Source organism: Ambystoma mexicanum, chromosome 2p (genome assembly GCF_040938575.1).
Source record: "Ambystoma mexicanum isolate Mex_15411 chromosome 2p, UKY_AmexF1_1, whole genome shotgun sequence".
Classification (NCBI taxonomy): Eukaryota; Metazoa; Chordata; class Amphibia; order Caudata; family Ambystomatidae; genus Ambystoma; species Ambystoma mexicanum.
Window position 1 is genome coordinate 1,195,070,786 of NC_090923.1, and position 15,109 is coordinate 1,195,085,894.

At 47.2% G+C, this 15,109-nt stretch overlaps 1 protein-coding gene across 2 annotated transcripts in view; it reads left to right on the forward strand.

Moving 5' to 3' along the window:
* The window catches only part of AVPR2 (arginine vasopressin receptor 2), a 272,681-nt gene extending 258,359 nt beyond the window's left edge, over positions 1–14,322 (forward strand). For both annotated transcript variants that reach the window (XM_069645403.1, XM_069645404.1), the window contains exons 2-3: positions 578–1,478; positions 12,022–14,322. In XM_069645403.1, the coding sequence (XP_069501504.1) occupies positions 578–1,478; positions 12,022–12,224 (1,104 nt within the window). In that variant the 3' untranslated portion in view covers positions 12,225–14,322. The remainder of the gene's footprint in view (positions 1–577; positions 1,479–12,021) is intronic.
* Positions 14,323–15,109: the final 787 nt, after the last annotated feature.

A 15,109-nucleotide genomic window follows, 5' to 3' on the forward strand; every position in this document is an offset into this window, starting at 1 on the left:
CTCTTTATTCACTGTCTGTCAGAATGCCCAGAAAATGCTCCTCTAAATCCCTTGTCATTGATACTTGGTATAACACATGGCCAAGCCAAGGATCCTTTGTAGGTGCTGTGTACATCTGAGTCTCAGGCCAGATTCCTCAGGGGTAGTTTGCATGACTTTTAGGGCCAGGACATGGTCCGGGGAAGGTTCATCAGTAGTAACTCTGATGGCTGATGCTCTTTGGGCAGTGATGTGGTTTCCTGTCTGGATAAGGCAGGGTCCTGACAGGCTTCTAAGGGACAACCCTTATGGCTAATGTAGGTATGCCTGTGTCCAGCAATGCCTCCGCAGTGCTAGTTGCCAGGACTGGTGGATGGGCAGGCTGAGCAGGTTAATCGATGCATTACTTGAAATATGGGAAATGGCCATTTGGGCACCTTCTCTAAAGTTGCAGTATCTAGAGTGCTACCCATTTCATATACTTATCGAAACAAGTTGAGTGCTTCAGGAGAGCTGTCTTGATGTTGTTGACGAAGCAAACAGGATTAGCAGGGTTTGTCTTTTCCCACATGTTTCTAATTTCTCTCTTTCATTTCAGTCGATCATGGTCAACCAATCCGGAACCTACACTACCTTCCAGATGCCCACCACCGCCCACAATGTATCCAACCTTACAACCCTATCAGATGATAGGGACGACAATCTTGCCAAGGTGCAGATCGCTATTCTATCCACCCTCTTTGTCTGCGCAACTCTGAGTAACTTCCTTATCCTTTTCGTCCTGCTCAAGCGACGGAAGAACAACGCCTTGATGCACACCTTCATGATCAACCTCTGCATCTCGGACCTGGTGGTGGCCTTCTTTCAGATCCTTCCACAGCTTGTCTGGGTCATCACCGACAGGTTCAAGGGGCCGGACCTGCTCTGCCGCATCATCAAGTACTTGCAGGTTGTTGGCATGTTTGCCTCATCCTACATGATTGTGGCTATGACCTTTGACAGGCACCAGGCGATTTGTCGACCAATGATGACCTACAAGAAGGGAAAGGCACGGTGGAATTTTCCAGTCTTTGTGGCCTGGACGGCTTCCTTGATCCTCAGCATCCCACAGTTTTTCATCTTCTCCAAGACAAAGCTTGAAAGCGGTTCTTACGAATGCTACGGCTACTTCATAGAGCCCTGGGGCACAAAGGCCTATGTCACTTGGGTGACAACCGCTGTGTTTGTTCTGCCCACCCTCGTCATCACCGCTTGTCAGGTGCTCATTTTCAAGGAAATTCACGACAGCATCTACCTGAAATCGGAGAAGATCATTTCACTGGTAAAGAAGAAGACCCAGCTGATGAATGGAAAGGACAGACAGAAATCTGAAGTGACTACTGCCATGTCAAAGACCATCAAGATGACCATGGTGATCGTCCTGATCTACGTGGTATGCTGGGCGCCATTCTTCCTGATCCAGATGTGGTCAGCCTGGGACCCACACGCGCCAAGGGAAGGTTAGTGAACTTATACATATTTTCACCAGAGCTAGCATCTGCCCCTTACTAGATTGTAATGGCGGACATTAGGGTTGTGTGAAGGCATTGCTCCTTTATATTGCACAGAGGTTGATGGTGGATCATTCTGCTGCCGCCACACATCAATGTAAATAGGAGGCATGTTGTGTGTTAACAATTGCCTTATTATCATTTGGCATCTACAGTAACGTTGTGATGAGAGAGAGAGCAAGAGAAAGAGAGAGATAGAGAGAGAGAAAGAGAGAGAGAGAGAGAGAGAGAGAGAGAGAGAGAGAGAAAGAGAGAGAGAGAGAGATTCCTCCATCTCATATTGGCAGGTTTGGATCAAAAGGCACCCTCTGTTTAATCCCACATTTCGGTCACTCCCAGACTATTCAACTCCCAACTCCACTGTACATGGACCCTGTATATGGTCGGTGCCATGGGACAAGTACGTGTTACCTGTCCGTCTTGTCCCCAGTTTCTGTACCATGTATCCCACAATATCCGTCAGTTGCTCACCTCTCCCCCATTACTGTGAGGCACCGGACTCATGGGTGCCCCATTCTCTGTTGATTCCCTTTTGTCGTGTTTCTGGCAGTAAACCCCAGCACCCCCAATACATCCAATACAATAGATAGACAAGGCTCCCAGTCATCCATTTTTGCTGATTTTTACAAATGGAAACAGAAGGAAATCTATCTGATATCTGCCTGCATTTATTTGTAAACAGTAAAGCAGGTCTTTCTGATTGGCTCCCCATGCCGCCAATCATGCAAAGCCGGTCAATGGTATTGCAGAATGGCAGCACAGAGTGTGTGAAAGTGGAGTGCAAAATAGTTTTAAAGATATTGAAATTGCTGACACCATTGGTCTCACAATCAGAGGAGCATTCATTTGTTGTTAAGGTAAACATGGAGTTGGCCTTGATGTAGAAGAAGCCAGCACTATTCGTGCCCCTGAGTGCCTGTGCGTGTTGTTTTAATAATTGTAGATTTTTTCATTTGAATACATGCAGAAAAATACTAGTTGCTAATTATTTTTACATGACAAAAAATACATGTCGATAAATACAGATAAAACATCCAGAAAAATTGATTGAAGACCAAAATGTTGGAAAAATAAATGTCATAAAACCTCCATTCTTATAATAAAACACAGTGCGGAAAGACAACATGTGTTATGCCCCCTCAACTGAGAGGCCTAGCACAAATGCACATAGTCACGAGGAGCAGTTCCACGCGCTCACTGGGGGGCCTAGCACAAATGCGCATAGTCACGAGGAGCATTTCCACGCGCTCACTGGGGGGCCTAGCACAAATGCGCATAGTCACAAGGAGCATTTCCACGCGCTCACTGCGGGGCATAGCACAAATGCGCATAGTCATGAGGAGCAGTTCCACGTGCTCACGGAGGCACCTAGCACAAATACGCATAGTCATGAGGAGCATTTCCACGCGCTCACTGGGGGGCCTAGCACAAATGCGCATAGTCACGAGGAGCATTTCCACGCGCTCACTGGGGGGCCTAGCACAAATGCGCATAGTCACGAGGAGCAGTTCCACGCGCTCACTGGGGGGCCTAGCACAAATGCGCATAGTCACGAGGAGCATTTCCACGCGCTCACTGCGGGGCATAGCACAAATGCGCATAGTCATGAGGAGCAGTTCCACGTGCTCACGGAGGCACCTAGCACAAATGCGTATAGTCATGAGGAGCATTTCCACGCGGTCACTGAGGGGCCTAGCACAAATGCGCATAGTCATGAGGAGCAGTTCCACGCGCTCACGGAGACGCCTAGCACAAATGCGCATAGTGATGAGGAGCAGTTCCACGCGCTCACTGAGGCGCCTAGCACAAATGCGCATAGTCATATGGAGCAGTTCCACGCGCTCACTGAGGCGCCTAGCACAAATGCGCATAGTCACGAGGAGCATTTCAACGCGCTCACTGAGGGGCCTAGCACAAATGCGCATAGTCATGAGGAGCAGTTCCACGTGCTCACGGAGGCACCTAGCACAAATGCGCATAGTCATTAGGAGCATTTCCACGCGGTCACTGAGGGGCCTAGCACAAATGCACATAGTCACGAGGAGCATTTCCACACGCTCACTGGGGGGCCTAGCACAAATGCGCATAGTCACGAGGAGCATTTCCACGCGCTCACTGGGGGGCCTAGCACAAATGCGCATAGTCACGAGGAGCATTTCCACGCGCTCACTGGGGGGCCTAGCACAAATGCGCATAGTCACAAGGAGCATTTCCACGTGCTCACGGAGGCACCTAGCACAAATACGCATAGTCATTAGGAGCATTTCCACGCGGTCACTGAGGGGCCTAGCACAAATGCACATAGTCACGAGGAGCATTTCCACACGCTCACTGGGGGGCCTAGCACAAATGCGCATAGTCACGAGGAGCATTTCCACGCGCTCACTGGGGGGCCTAGCACAAATGCGCATAGTCACGAGGAGCATTTCCACGCGCTCACTGGGGGGCCTAGCACAAATGCGCATAGTCACAAGGAGCATTTCCACATGCTCACTGAGGGGCCTAGCACAAATGCGCATAGTCATGAGGAGCATTTTTACACGCTCCTCTTTAGATCCCCTTGCACAAGTGTGCAGATCCACATTCTGCACCGACAGGCATGACAGCTCGAATGTGGCACGTCGATGCTAGCTGAAGGGGGGCTTGTTGAAGCTATTTTTGGAAGCCCTCTCTTCAACCTCAAAATGAGGGTCTCCTCCTAGTGCTCTGCAGCCGTCTGCATTGTTAGGCTTCAGATCCAGCATCTGCTGAAAGTAGGCTGGCACACATGCCAAGGAGTTCCAGGACACCATGCTCAGGGTATTTGCCAAACAATGAGCGATAGATGTTCACTCTCTCTTCACTGGATCTTGGAGTCTGAGCCTCCTGGAGGTAGGAAGCGCTAAACCTGCCCCTCAATGTCTCCAGGAGGTAGGACATTCACGAGGCATGGGCAGGGTCTCACATGCTACTGAGGAACAGCCATATTCTCACTCATGGATGTCACAGTAAGGGTCTAGAGAAGGTCTCTCTCTCGCCTCGATCTTGGGGGACAGGGACAGATCTGGGCAACCTATTGACCGATACCTGCTCTTCCTGCTTCAAGCAGGGGTGGACTGGGAAACAAAATAGGCCCTGTAAATAATTTTCAAAGTGGCCCAATATTATGCATTTTCAGCGAGACCAAGCCTTTTCACATGGAACATTTGGAAGTACCTCCCAAAAGAGGCCCAGGGTGCAGAGGCCCACCGGGAAATCTCTAGAGTTCCCTATTGGCCAGTCCACCCCTGGCTACAATGGTCACCTGTAACTCATGGGAAGAAGAAGTGCGCATGTTTTCTTTTTAATACATCTTTGAGTAAAAGTCTCAAAACCGGAGCAAGGTGCTGGTATTGATTCTGAAGTCAGGAAACTGCATCACTGCCCTCACTATCACTGACACTCGGCCCTAGGTAGCTTTACATGTATCGGCTGTCTCCGATCAGAGAGGTCGAAAAATGTCTGGGGATGTGTGTGGTCTCGTGCGGAAGGGATGTGACCAAGCAGTTCGGGCTGGACTGGACCTATTGGGGTGGGACCAACCCTGATTTGCATATGGTCTTTCCCCTTTTATAATGGCTTGGCAGGTGAAGAACGATGGTCTGTAGGATTGCCCGGAGCAATGCCAGAGGTTAAGATTAATTCTAAACCTTCCAGCCATCACTTCTTTGTTTTTGCTTTGTCTTCGATCAGAGAGCCAGGATCAACAGAAGGGAGGGCACTACTGACCGATCAATAGATCCCACAGCTGCACGGTATCTATGTGCGTTGTTTTCCTAGGCCTCACAAACAAGTGACCTCTTAATGTGAGTCATGGCAGCCGCCATCGCTGATCTCTGCACATGAAAGCATTGCGGGGGTCAGGACAGACTCCACATGCACATGCAGCGATGTGGTGCAAGACCTGGGGTTCACTACATATATGGGGTGAATCACTGATCCGCCTCCTCCATGTCCCAATGGTGAAAAGGAGCTTGAGCGAGTAGCATGTGTCAGTCTGTTGCATGGGAGTGATATGTGATATGATATATATGATATGAGTGCCGCGTCAGTGCTGCCCAAGCTTGGCACGGTTTGCAGGAGTGTGCCGTGATCCACATTACTGGAAGCAGCAGAGAGAGCCAGGAGGATGATGGTGGGCCAAAGGGTGGCACTGGAGAGATGTTATGGCATCTAATGCTCGAGTGAGGGCTGACTCCAAAGAGTGTCATTTACCAACATTTTGGAGGAGGAGAACGAGGAAGAGAGATGGGGTGACATGGCAGGTTTAAGTAGGAAGCGTAGGTGCCATAGGGCGAGTAAGTGTCGGACAGGGGAGATGGATGGACAACTTCTGCCCTGCCTGTGCGAACACCTGTCAGCGGTTTTAATCCCCGATATTAAGATTGATCCATTTTAGACAGCATAAAACAGACTTTTATTATTTGTTGCGGGAAGAGACTCCTGGGGTAAACTGGAGTTTAACAAAGCTGCCTGAGAATTGCCCTGAGTCTAGGAATAACAGGTGTGACTACAGACTAATGACTTTACAGGTTTTTTATTAATGTTTTACAAACATATGATGCTTAATTCGATATGAGAATTATTATGAATTTTAAGATTTTTGAGGTTTATCTGACTGTATGTAATAATCAGATTGATATATTTTTATATTAAATGCTTGTTAATGTTGTATAAATTTGACGGAAATATTTATTTCCGAAGAAACCTATTTATTAATTCATTCAGAAGGACAACTGGAAGTGGGGTGAACCTTGCTTTACTGATTCTCAGGGGCAGAGGGGCGAGGGGGAGGCTGGACCTGCTGCTGGTGAGGCGCGGGAAGGGTTAAGAGGAGAAACGGGTGACTGGAACAGGTGCTGGGATGAATGGGCTTGGAGAACGATTGTGAGGAAAAGGGAGGGGTGGGGGTCTCCTGACCATATGGATTTCTGTAGGCAGGAAGCAGGGAAAGTAATGACCCGTAAGTGAAGAGTCCACGATGGATGTGCGAGGCGCCGCTAGGAGCGACTGCCAGGGCCTGGAGAGCTGGCAGGAAGGGGCGGAGACAGCTGTCCGGAAACAGAATGATTTATCGCGGGCGGAGGGAAGAGTGGAGCGCGAGAGATTCCCGCCATGGAGAAGGACAGAGCAGCGTGCCTTGCGCCATTCATCAAGATGCGCGCGCATCGAATGGAAATGCCATTAAATGATGCATTTAAGCTGTAACCATGTAATCACTCAAAGGTGTAGCCATTAACTCTGTCCCTCTTAACCTTTCAATGCGCCCCCCTCTCTCTCCCCGGATACCTCCCTGTCTTAATTTTCCCTGGTTCACAAACATTGACACGCAAATATAATCCCTGGAGTTTGCCCAGGGATTGTCGAATTTTGTCTTTATAAATTAATGGGTCTCTTTGAGTGATCGAGTTAACAGACATGATGCAAAATAATTGCACCCCAAACCATCTAAGGTTTAGCAACACTTACACAATGGCCAGTGAATGTTTACCATTTATTCTACGGTGGCCTGCAGGTCTTCGCGGGTAAAGGAACAGCCAGGGGATGGCTTCCTACCAAATCTGTACAAAGGCCATGTGGAACAAACCGAAGGATCCGATGACATGGAGCGAAGGACATGGAGCAGAGAGCTACCAGTGTAGGGTGACCAGATTTAAAAAATAAAAACCGGGACACGGTAGCAACATAAAGGTAGGACTTCAACTTGAAAGTGACAACAATGAATACACACCAGCAGTGAGATCCTGAGGGGTTGGGTGGAGATGGTTTGGGAGCCATCATTCCCCTGGAAACAAACTTTAAAGATTTGGTTGTGACTGTAAGCATGGTAAAAGCAAAGCAACTTGTGCTCCTATTAGTACTGCAGGTCTTGCTATGAAGCACTTTCATGAGCAGTCTCTGTGGCACGATCACTCAATGCACGTTGCTGCTAACCAAAAGGTTGGAAGTTTGAGGCCATCACTGGGCAGCTTACTGTTAAATTGCCAAGCTATAATAACATAATTTGGTTAATAAATGTTCTACAGTCACATCCATGATTATGCCAATGATCACGCTGCCTTTTCACAAAACCGGGATGGGGGTTTTTAAATAAAAAAAGGCATAGCTCTCAACCATTTGTGTTCCAAAGGCGGCTGAAATCACCCGATTTTGTTTTTGGCGGGTGAAACGCCCATTGAAATGAATGGGCGTGCAGGAGGCTTGGCGGGTGAGTCAGCTCTTTACAAGGCGGGTGAAACCCACCAGAAGCGTGTGAGTTGAGAGCTATGAAAAAGGGGGACAGAGGCAGTAATTCCAGGACAGCCTTGGCAAAACCGGGACATCTAGTCACCCTAGATCAGTGGCACCAAGGGATGAAATCACAAAAGACCTTACACCCGGCCATACGGGAGTGGAGGCAACAACTAGAAGGAGTGAAGGGGCTGGTGTGATTGTCTTGTGGATCAGCTTGTGATCCCAGTGGAAGGACCAATCATTGCAGGGAAAGCTTGACCAGAGGATGAGATCCACAGCATTACTGTGGAAGGGGGTGTTGGTGAGCTTGTGAGCAGCGAGCAGGGCCTCTAGTTCAATATCCTGCATGTGGACATGGGAGTGGGCTAGAAGTCACCAAAAAGAAAAAGGGAGATTGACAAATCACTTTCGAGGCACGAGTGCTAGAGGGATGAATATCGGTTTCTAAACCATCAATCAGCCCCACACCGCTAGTACACCAGAAGGGATCCAAACAGATTGGAAACACGAACAAATTACAAACCTCCTTATCCAATTTTGGTAACGTGGCTGGAACGGCAGGCTTATCTCCGAAAGGTCGTGGATCGTTGATTAGTTGCAACACAGCGAAAATACAATTATTACCATGATAAAAGGGACCGTCTAGTCAAGGTTGTATATAAATATCTACTTTATTATTATCACAACAGACAGTTCTAGCACACTGCAAAATACAACCCAACCTGTAAAGGAATGCAGAGGATGGACAGTTTCAAAGAAGGAAAAGCGATGCACTCTGCATACTGACAGGAGGGTACTTGGTAAAGTAATTAATCACAATAGTTCAAGGATACTTGGTTTCAACACAAAGGGAGTAATGGGTGGTAACATGTCACTAGGGGCCTTCGCAGAAGGGGCAGGGAGACAGAACCACAATGTACCTTGTGCTGTAGAAGTTCTTGGTGCTCGACCGGGTCGAGTCGGTTTCAGGGTGTTTTGCAGCTTCTCTGACAGAGTTCAAGATGGGAGACAGCTGCGGTTACCAGGCAGCAGGCAGATCGGCAAGTAAAGCTGGGCGGACGGCTGCAGGATGTTCCTACATGGTGGCTCTGTGTCATAAATGTTGTCTCAGTGCTGGTCCGCAGTTCTAAAGCACTGGTTGAGGCGGCTTTAGCGACTGCGGCGCAACAACAGTTAGCGGTGCAGTGGGTTGCAGATTGAGGGACTCGACTGGCTCAAAAACTGTCGTTACTGCGGACGTCGGTAAATACTTGTCGATGCACTCCTCCTAGCTTCTTCACTGGGCTTGTGTCATCCTTTAAGGGGGACGGCACAGAGCTGAGGAAAATGTTGCAGGCAGCTGCCTTGTCCTTGATTTAGTTCAGAGACTCTGGCACTTCCCACCTAGGAAGCTTGCTGCAGAAACTAGCAGGGCACACTGTGTGCTGGCTGGGTACTGTTTCTGGAGCAGCTGGAGGGTCCTCTGCATTCAGTATCTCCCTCTGTTCCCTGGGAGATGTTTAGGGGAGGGATCTTGCTTCCCTCTTGGAGGTCCTGGTCTTCCTTCACTGGCAGAAGATGTAAGGCAGAATGTACCTTTATCCAAGATCCAATGATGAGTTCTTCCTTCTGCTTCTGGGAAAGTCTTAAGATGATCTGACAAAAGAAGGGCTTGGCCATCTTTTAAAGCCAAATGGACCACAGGGATTTGCATAGGCTAAACTTACCTTAATAAACCAATCCTGGGTCCCCATCAACAATCTCCTCTATGTGTGAGGTTATAACCAGAGTGCTTTGCAACAGAAAAGGTAAAGGGGTGAAAACATGTTATACTAAGTCCCTCCCATCTTCCTGTCTGTTGTGGATCAAAGGGTCCCTCTGGTTAATGGAGCTCTCTGTTGTTCCTGATTAAGGAGGCAGGTCTCCCTTAAAGCGGCGCCGAGACCAGACTTTCTGGCTCCATCAAAACACATACTCGTTCCTTCTGAATGGGGTCCCCCTGCGAGGATGACTACTGTAAACACACAGTCCCAGACATGACATTTCATTGTCAATCGATACTGAGGGCAGGAGCTGGCTTCCAGTTGACACAGTGCATCTGAAAGGGTGTTGGGGGTTTCCCATTTCCTTTGTTAGCCTTTCAACAGGCCCCATTTGGGCCTGTTTGAATTGCACTCTGATTAGTATTAGAATGCTGCCACCAACTACCAGGCTCAAAGAAAAGGACAGGGTGAATCCATTAAGTCTTTTTAAGTTAATTATGATGGCTATGGACAGGAGGAAGGTTTGGCCATCCTCTTTCTGGAGGTGCATTGTGTACTCCACCTGTCAGATCCCAACTAAATGTGATAGGGGGTCGGCTGTGCCTGTAGGCTGCGTCCATCCAAATTACACAGTCTATGCATATGTCATGCAGTGAGCATAGGAACATTTGTGCGGATTAGCCCCACACATTTTCTGAAGGTTGATCTACCATTATTCGATTTTATTTAAAAGAAAAAAAATGCCCAGGCAAGTGCTCACACCCACTGTGCAGATGGTCGAATTCCTCACAGCGAGGTTGTCGGGCTCCTGACTGAGCTCTTGAGAGAGCTCAGTACGAGGGTAGGGAGGGGTAATGTAAATCAGTATGATATACACTGCTCCTCTAGGTGATGTAAGGATAGTAGAGTATGTGAAGGCTGTGCGGTCTGTGTGGACAGAGACAGTAAATGTTCCACCATTGGATGCGCTGCCGTCTCACACAAGTTATACATCTGCTATAGCAAAAGTCCTCATAATCAGTCCATGTGCAATATGTATTTCAATTGAGACGTGAATAGGTTGTTATGTTATTTAATTGTATTCGTTTCTAATAACAGAGTTGCGTGCCAACACGTGTTTCGACCTCCACAGGTCTTTTTCAAGGCAAGACTCGAATGTGAAATCTCACTGTTATGTATCCACTTATAATTACAAACGAAAGTGTCAATATTCGTGAAGCTGACGTCCTATATTCCGAAAGGGAAAACCTGCACAATTTAATTACTAGAACTGTCCTAGTGAATATTTCTTGTTCCGCTTAGCAGCCAGCCTTTAATGGCAATACAACAATGCACTACCGTCTGCACCCGTCCGTTTCTAATCCAACAGTCTGTGTGGACATCCAGGTCAGTCATGGCTCAGGATCTATATGCATTTCATTCAAGTCGATTAAGCTGAGGCTGGGAGAGTAGGAGTCAAAGTGATCCCTGATGTAAGTGGACGTTCCAAGTACACCCTACTGCTCATGTCATGTCATAGAGTTTTGGGGGTGGCGAATGCTGGCCAGAAGGTCACGTGTCTAGATAATGGTGAGGGAGTGTGGGCCAATTGGAGAGATTGGAATTTTTTGGGGTGCACAAAGGTGGCCCGCATAAGCGAGACATGGGGCTGAATACGGGGGCGAGCAACGCAATGTTAAGGGGACAGCGGGAAGGAGAGGGATCCACAGATGATGAAAGCGAATCATCAAGCAGGGTTTACATGAAGGAGTGTGTGTAATTGAGTGTGTAAAGGGTGGTGTGAGTGTTTCGGGAGCCAACGCCTGGTGGTGGATTGTGCTGAGGGCATAGTTGAGAGAACAGAGGAACAGCTGGACTTAGGTTGCCTCTGCAATGGTGTCTAGGGGGTTTCAATCTCTAAGCACATGAAGTAATTTGAGGGATCTGTCTGGACTGTGGGTTTACCAAACTTGGGTGGTAAAAATAAATTCCACACATTCATTATTACCACAATACTTCCTGAAGTAGTTGAGAAATACCCCATGACCGGTTTTCTGAACATTTAAAAAATACTTTTCCCTTCCTGTTTAAGGAATGCAAGCACATTTGGGGCAGCAGTGGCTCATGCCGCTTCTGTCCCATGGAAGAAAGCACGCATAGTGGTCACTACGGTGGCATGAAAAAGAGAGCATCAGACATTTTCACATCATTTGCAAGTCCCTAGAAACCTTTTGGGCTCAGGTGGATCTTTTGGTTAAAGGGTAAAATCATGGAGTATTTATGGGCAGTGTCCCAGCCCATAAGAAGCATTCAGGGTTTCCTGGGAGTCGAAAGAAACATTGATGTGCTTTAAAGCTCCATGATTAAGCGTCTCCTTAAATGAAGTTCAGCCTGAGACTCAATGTATCTTCTCAATGCATTTTGTTACTTAGTTTCAGGCCTGTAGAATGTGCCCTGCCTGTGACCTCTCTAGTCTCCTCAAAGTTAAAATGTACTTGTCAATTCTATGTCCTCCGCAGGAGCAGTCTTCGTCATTCTGATGATGCTCGCCAGCCTCAACAGCTGCACCAACCCTTGGATATACACCAGCTTCAGCAGCAGCGTCTCAGGTGACCTCCGCCAGATGTTCTGCTACGGCCAGCGGGGCACCCGGAAAAACTCCATCCCAGAGGACTCCTGCTTCACTGGATCCTCTACCATGCCAAAGGAGTCCCTCTACTGAAGGAAGAGTTCCCAGACTGCGAAGGACATTTCCATCAAACGTGGCCGCTCTTCGTCTCCAAAGGAGCTGATGGGAGAGCAGCCACATGGCCGGTCTCAAGCTATAACCCAAGCTCCGTGACGGGAGAATCTTGAAAGGAACGATGACCCGGACTTCAGTCATATCGCACTTGGGGTAGACAGTTACAGGAACATTGGCTTTAGCTGTGCCACCGGTGACTGATAGCAGCTGATAGTAGCTGTATGTCTGTGATGGACTGTTATAAAAGTACTTATAGATTGGCCTAAGCGGAAACTGGGTTATCGAAGATCAGATACAGTATGCTGACCCCGGCTAGGCCCCATCAGTGGCTGGACTACTTTGTGAACAGGAAGGGGAAGAGTGGGCATAGGCGGACTTCAGAAAGACTAAGAACACGGAACCCAGGTATGTCCTCTCATTCAGAGATGGACTACAGTGCACCATGCCTTAATCTGTGTTGCATGTTGGTGAGAGGCATGCTGGGTAACAAGGAAGACATTCCATCCATAGACCTGAATGTTCCAAAGTGCCCACATGGTGGAAGTGTGTGTTTGGAACTCTAGCTAACTCGTAGCATGAAAAGGGAGCACGCATACACCCAGTGATGTTGTTTTTTTACCCACTCCATTCCCACGTAGTGGCACTAGATATGTCACAAAAGACTTGACAGTCAATCGCTTCAATTCTCACAGAGGATAGCTATCAGACTTGGGTGAAGTCTTTGACGCTGCACTGAATTCTATGAACGAGACATTAACTTACTTCCATTCTAGCTTTAGGGCTCACAAAGACCATTGGCACAATTTCCGTTAGGGTGCGGTGGCCTGCCATCGTGCTTAGTAGCCACAATGACTATGAAAACCGTTTGCCGCATTTTGCCTGGAAGCACGGCTCCACATATAATGTTAGCAGACTGATTGTGAACTGGCCAGTACAAATTGACATAGTTCTTTCTGGCATAGATCCTATTGGACCATATCTTCATAGGACAGGTTCCTGTGCTCAGCCCCATTCTGGCATGGTGCCTTGCTTGCTTCAATTTCTAAAATTACAACCCAATGGAACAATGTCTTCTCTGCATGTACGCGTTGACTAACAGTCTACAAACCCAGAATAATAGGGTGTGTGGTTTTGTTATGTTATGTTACTTTGCATTTATATAGCGCCTTATGTACCACTGGTATGGTCTGAAGGCGCTGGTAGGTTGAACGCCCTTGGGAACTGGAGTTCAAGTCAGTAGAGAGAGTGTGACAGGGATGGGTGGCTTATTCTACTTCTCTCTACTAAAATCAGTAATAATTTTCTAAAAGATGAGCCGTAGCACGTTAGAGGGGGAAACGCACATGTTACGTAAGGGGAGAGAGTCAAATAAAAAGTTGGGGGCATAGTTGAACCTGAACTGCTACCGAACATGTGTGCAGAGGAAGCCTAAGGTGATCTACACAGATGTCCTCAGTAGTGAAAGAATTGGTATGCTTTGGAAGACAGAGTGAGCTGAAGCACCATCAACCCTACATAGGTGATCCTGGTCAGTGTATCCAATTTGGGGGTGATCACAATATAATGTTTATATGTTAATTCATTGACAGCCTTTGTGTCAAGGTTTTGTTTTCTGTATTTCTTTTTTCTCGCAAAAACTCATGGAATTTTTATTTTTGGGCGATCTCCCGAAAACCCCCCCCCCCTATTAATTGCACACTATATCCTACCCCACCCCTCATATACCCTTGACCACACCCACATATATTTTGCTGATTCGATTTTTTGAAGAAGAAAAATCTGGAAAAAAAACATTTTAAAAAATGACTGTCGATGAAAAGACGTTATACCAATATAATCTGGGGAATGATCGGAACCTGGCCAAAAGGAGTTGTTGTCTTAAGTGACCAGCATGTGAGGAGGTGGGTGAGAAAACTGGGGCCTAAAAGGAAAGGGCATTCACGAGAAGACACTGATGAGGCCACAGCCTGCAGAGGCATTCACTCCATGGTGTGCGATCAAACTTTTATCCCATTCCACATGTTTTGCAAGTCCAGTAGCTCCATGTATCCCCCCATTAAATGAATGTTTTAAATAATCTGCAGACTGGTCAGAGATTAGTGAATGAGCCTTCAGAGAATGCTGGGAATCTTTTGAAATAGTGGTAAAAACTAGGTAGAGTTAATTGCGTCAGGCATATTTCACAATATGTTAGTCCAATTCGACCTGGGGCTGATTAACACGTGGTCCTCCTTCTAATACCAACAAGGTGAGAGATTCTTGGAGCAAAGGCCGAGGATTTCCTTATCCTATAAATACCTCATATGAAACATTTTAGTTTCAGGGGAAGCGATGTTGAAAAAGGCACAGATGGATGTGACTAAAATATCATCATCTTATTTTAACACTTTTTTTTTCAGAAATGTAAAGGAATTTTTCACCAATTGTTTTCTAAATCACCTCACTCTGACTGATTGATTACATTGACAGTCGTGACAGCCTGGCACGATTACTGGCCTTTTATGCTATGTCATTACCTGTCACAACAGGCAAGGGGGTTGGGTGAGGAAGCCTGAAAGGAGAGGTGAGGCCACCCGAATTACAATGAGATTTTGTAGCAATGCTCTACTTACATCAGTAGAGGAGGGCCAGTGATGTATTCCATGGGCTGCAGAATTGTGGGTAGCACAAAGGATCACGTGGGTAGCCAGTGCTTTTTATATCTTGTTCAGGTGGAGTTTATGGAAGAGTTTTTCCTATATTGATACAATGGATGTCTGAAGCACACTGCAAGAGGGTCGAAGAAAAATGTTACTTATACGTAACTATTGTTCTGCTGTGTTGATATTTTTGTACAGATTTACATGCATTGAATGTTCCCCATC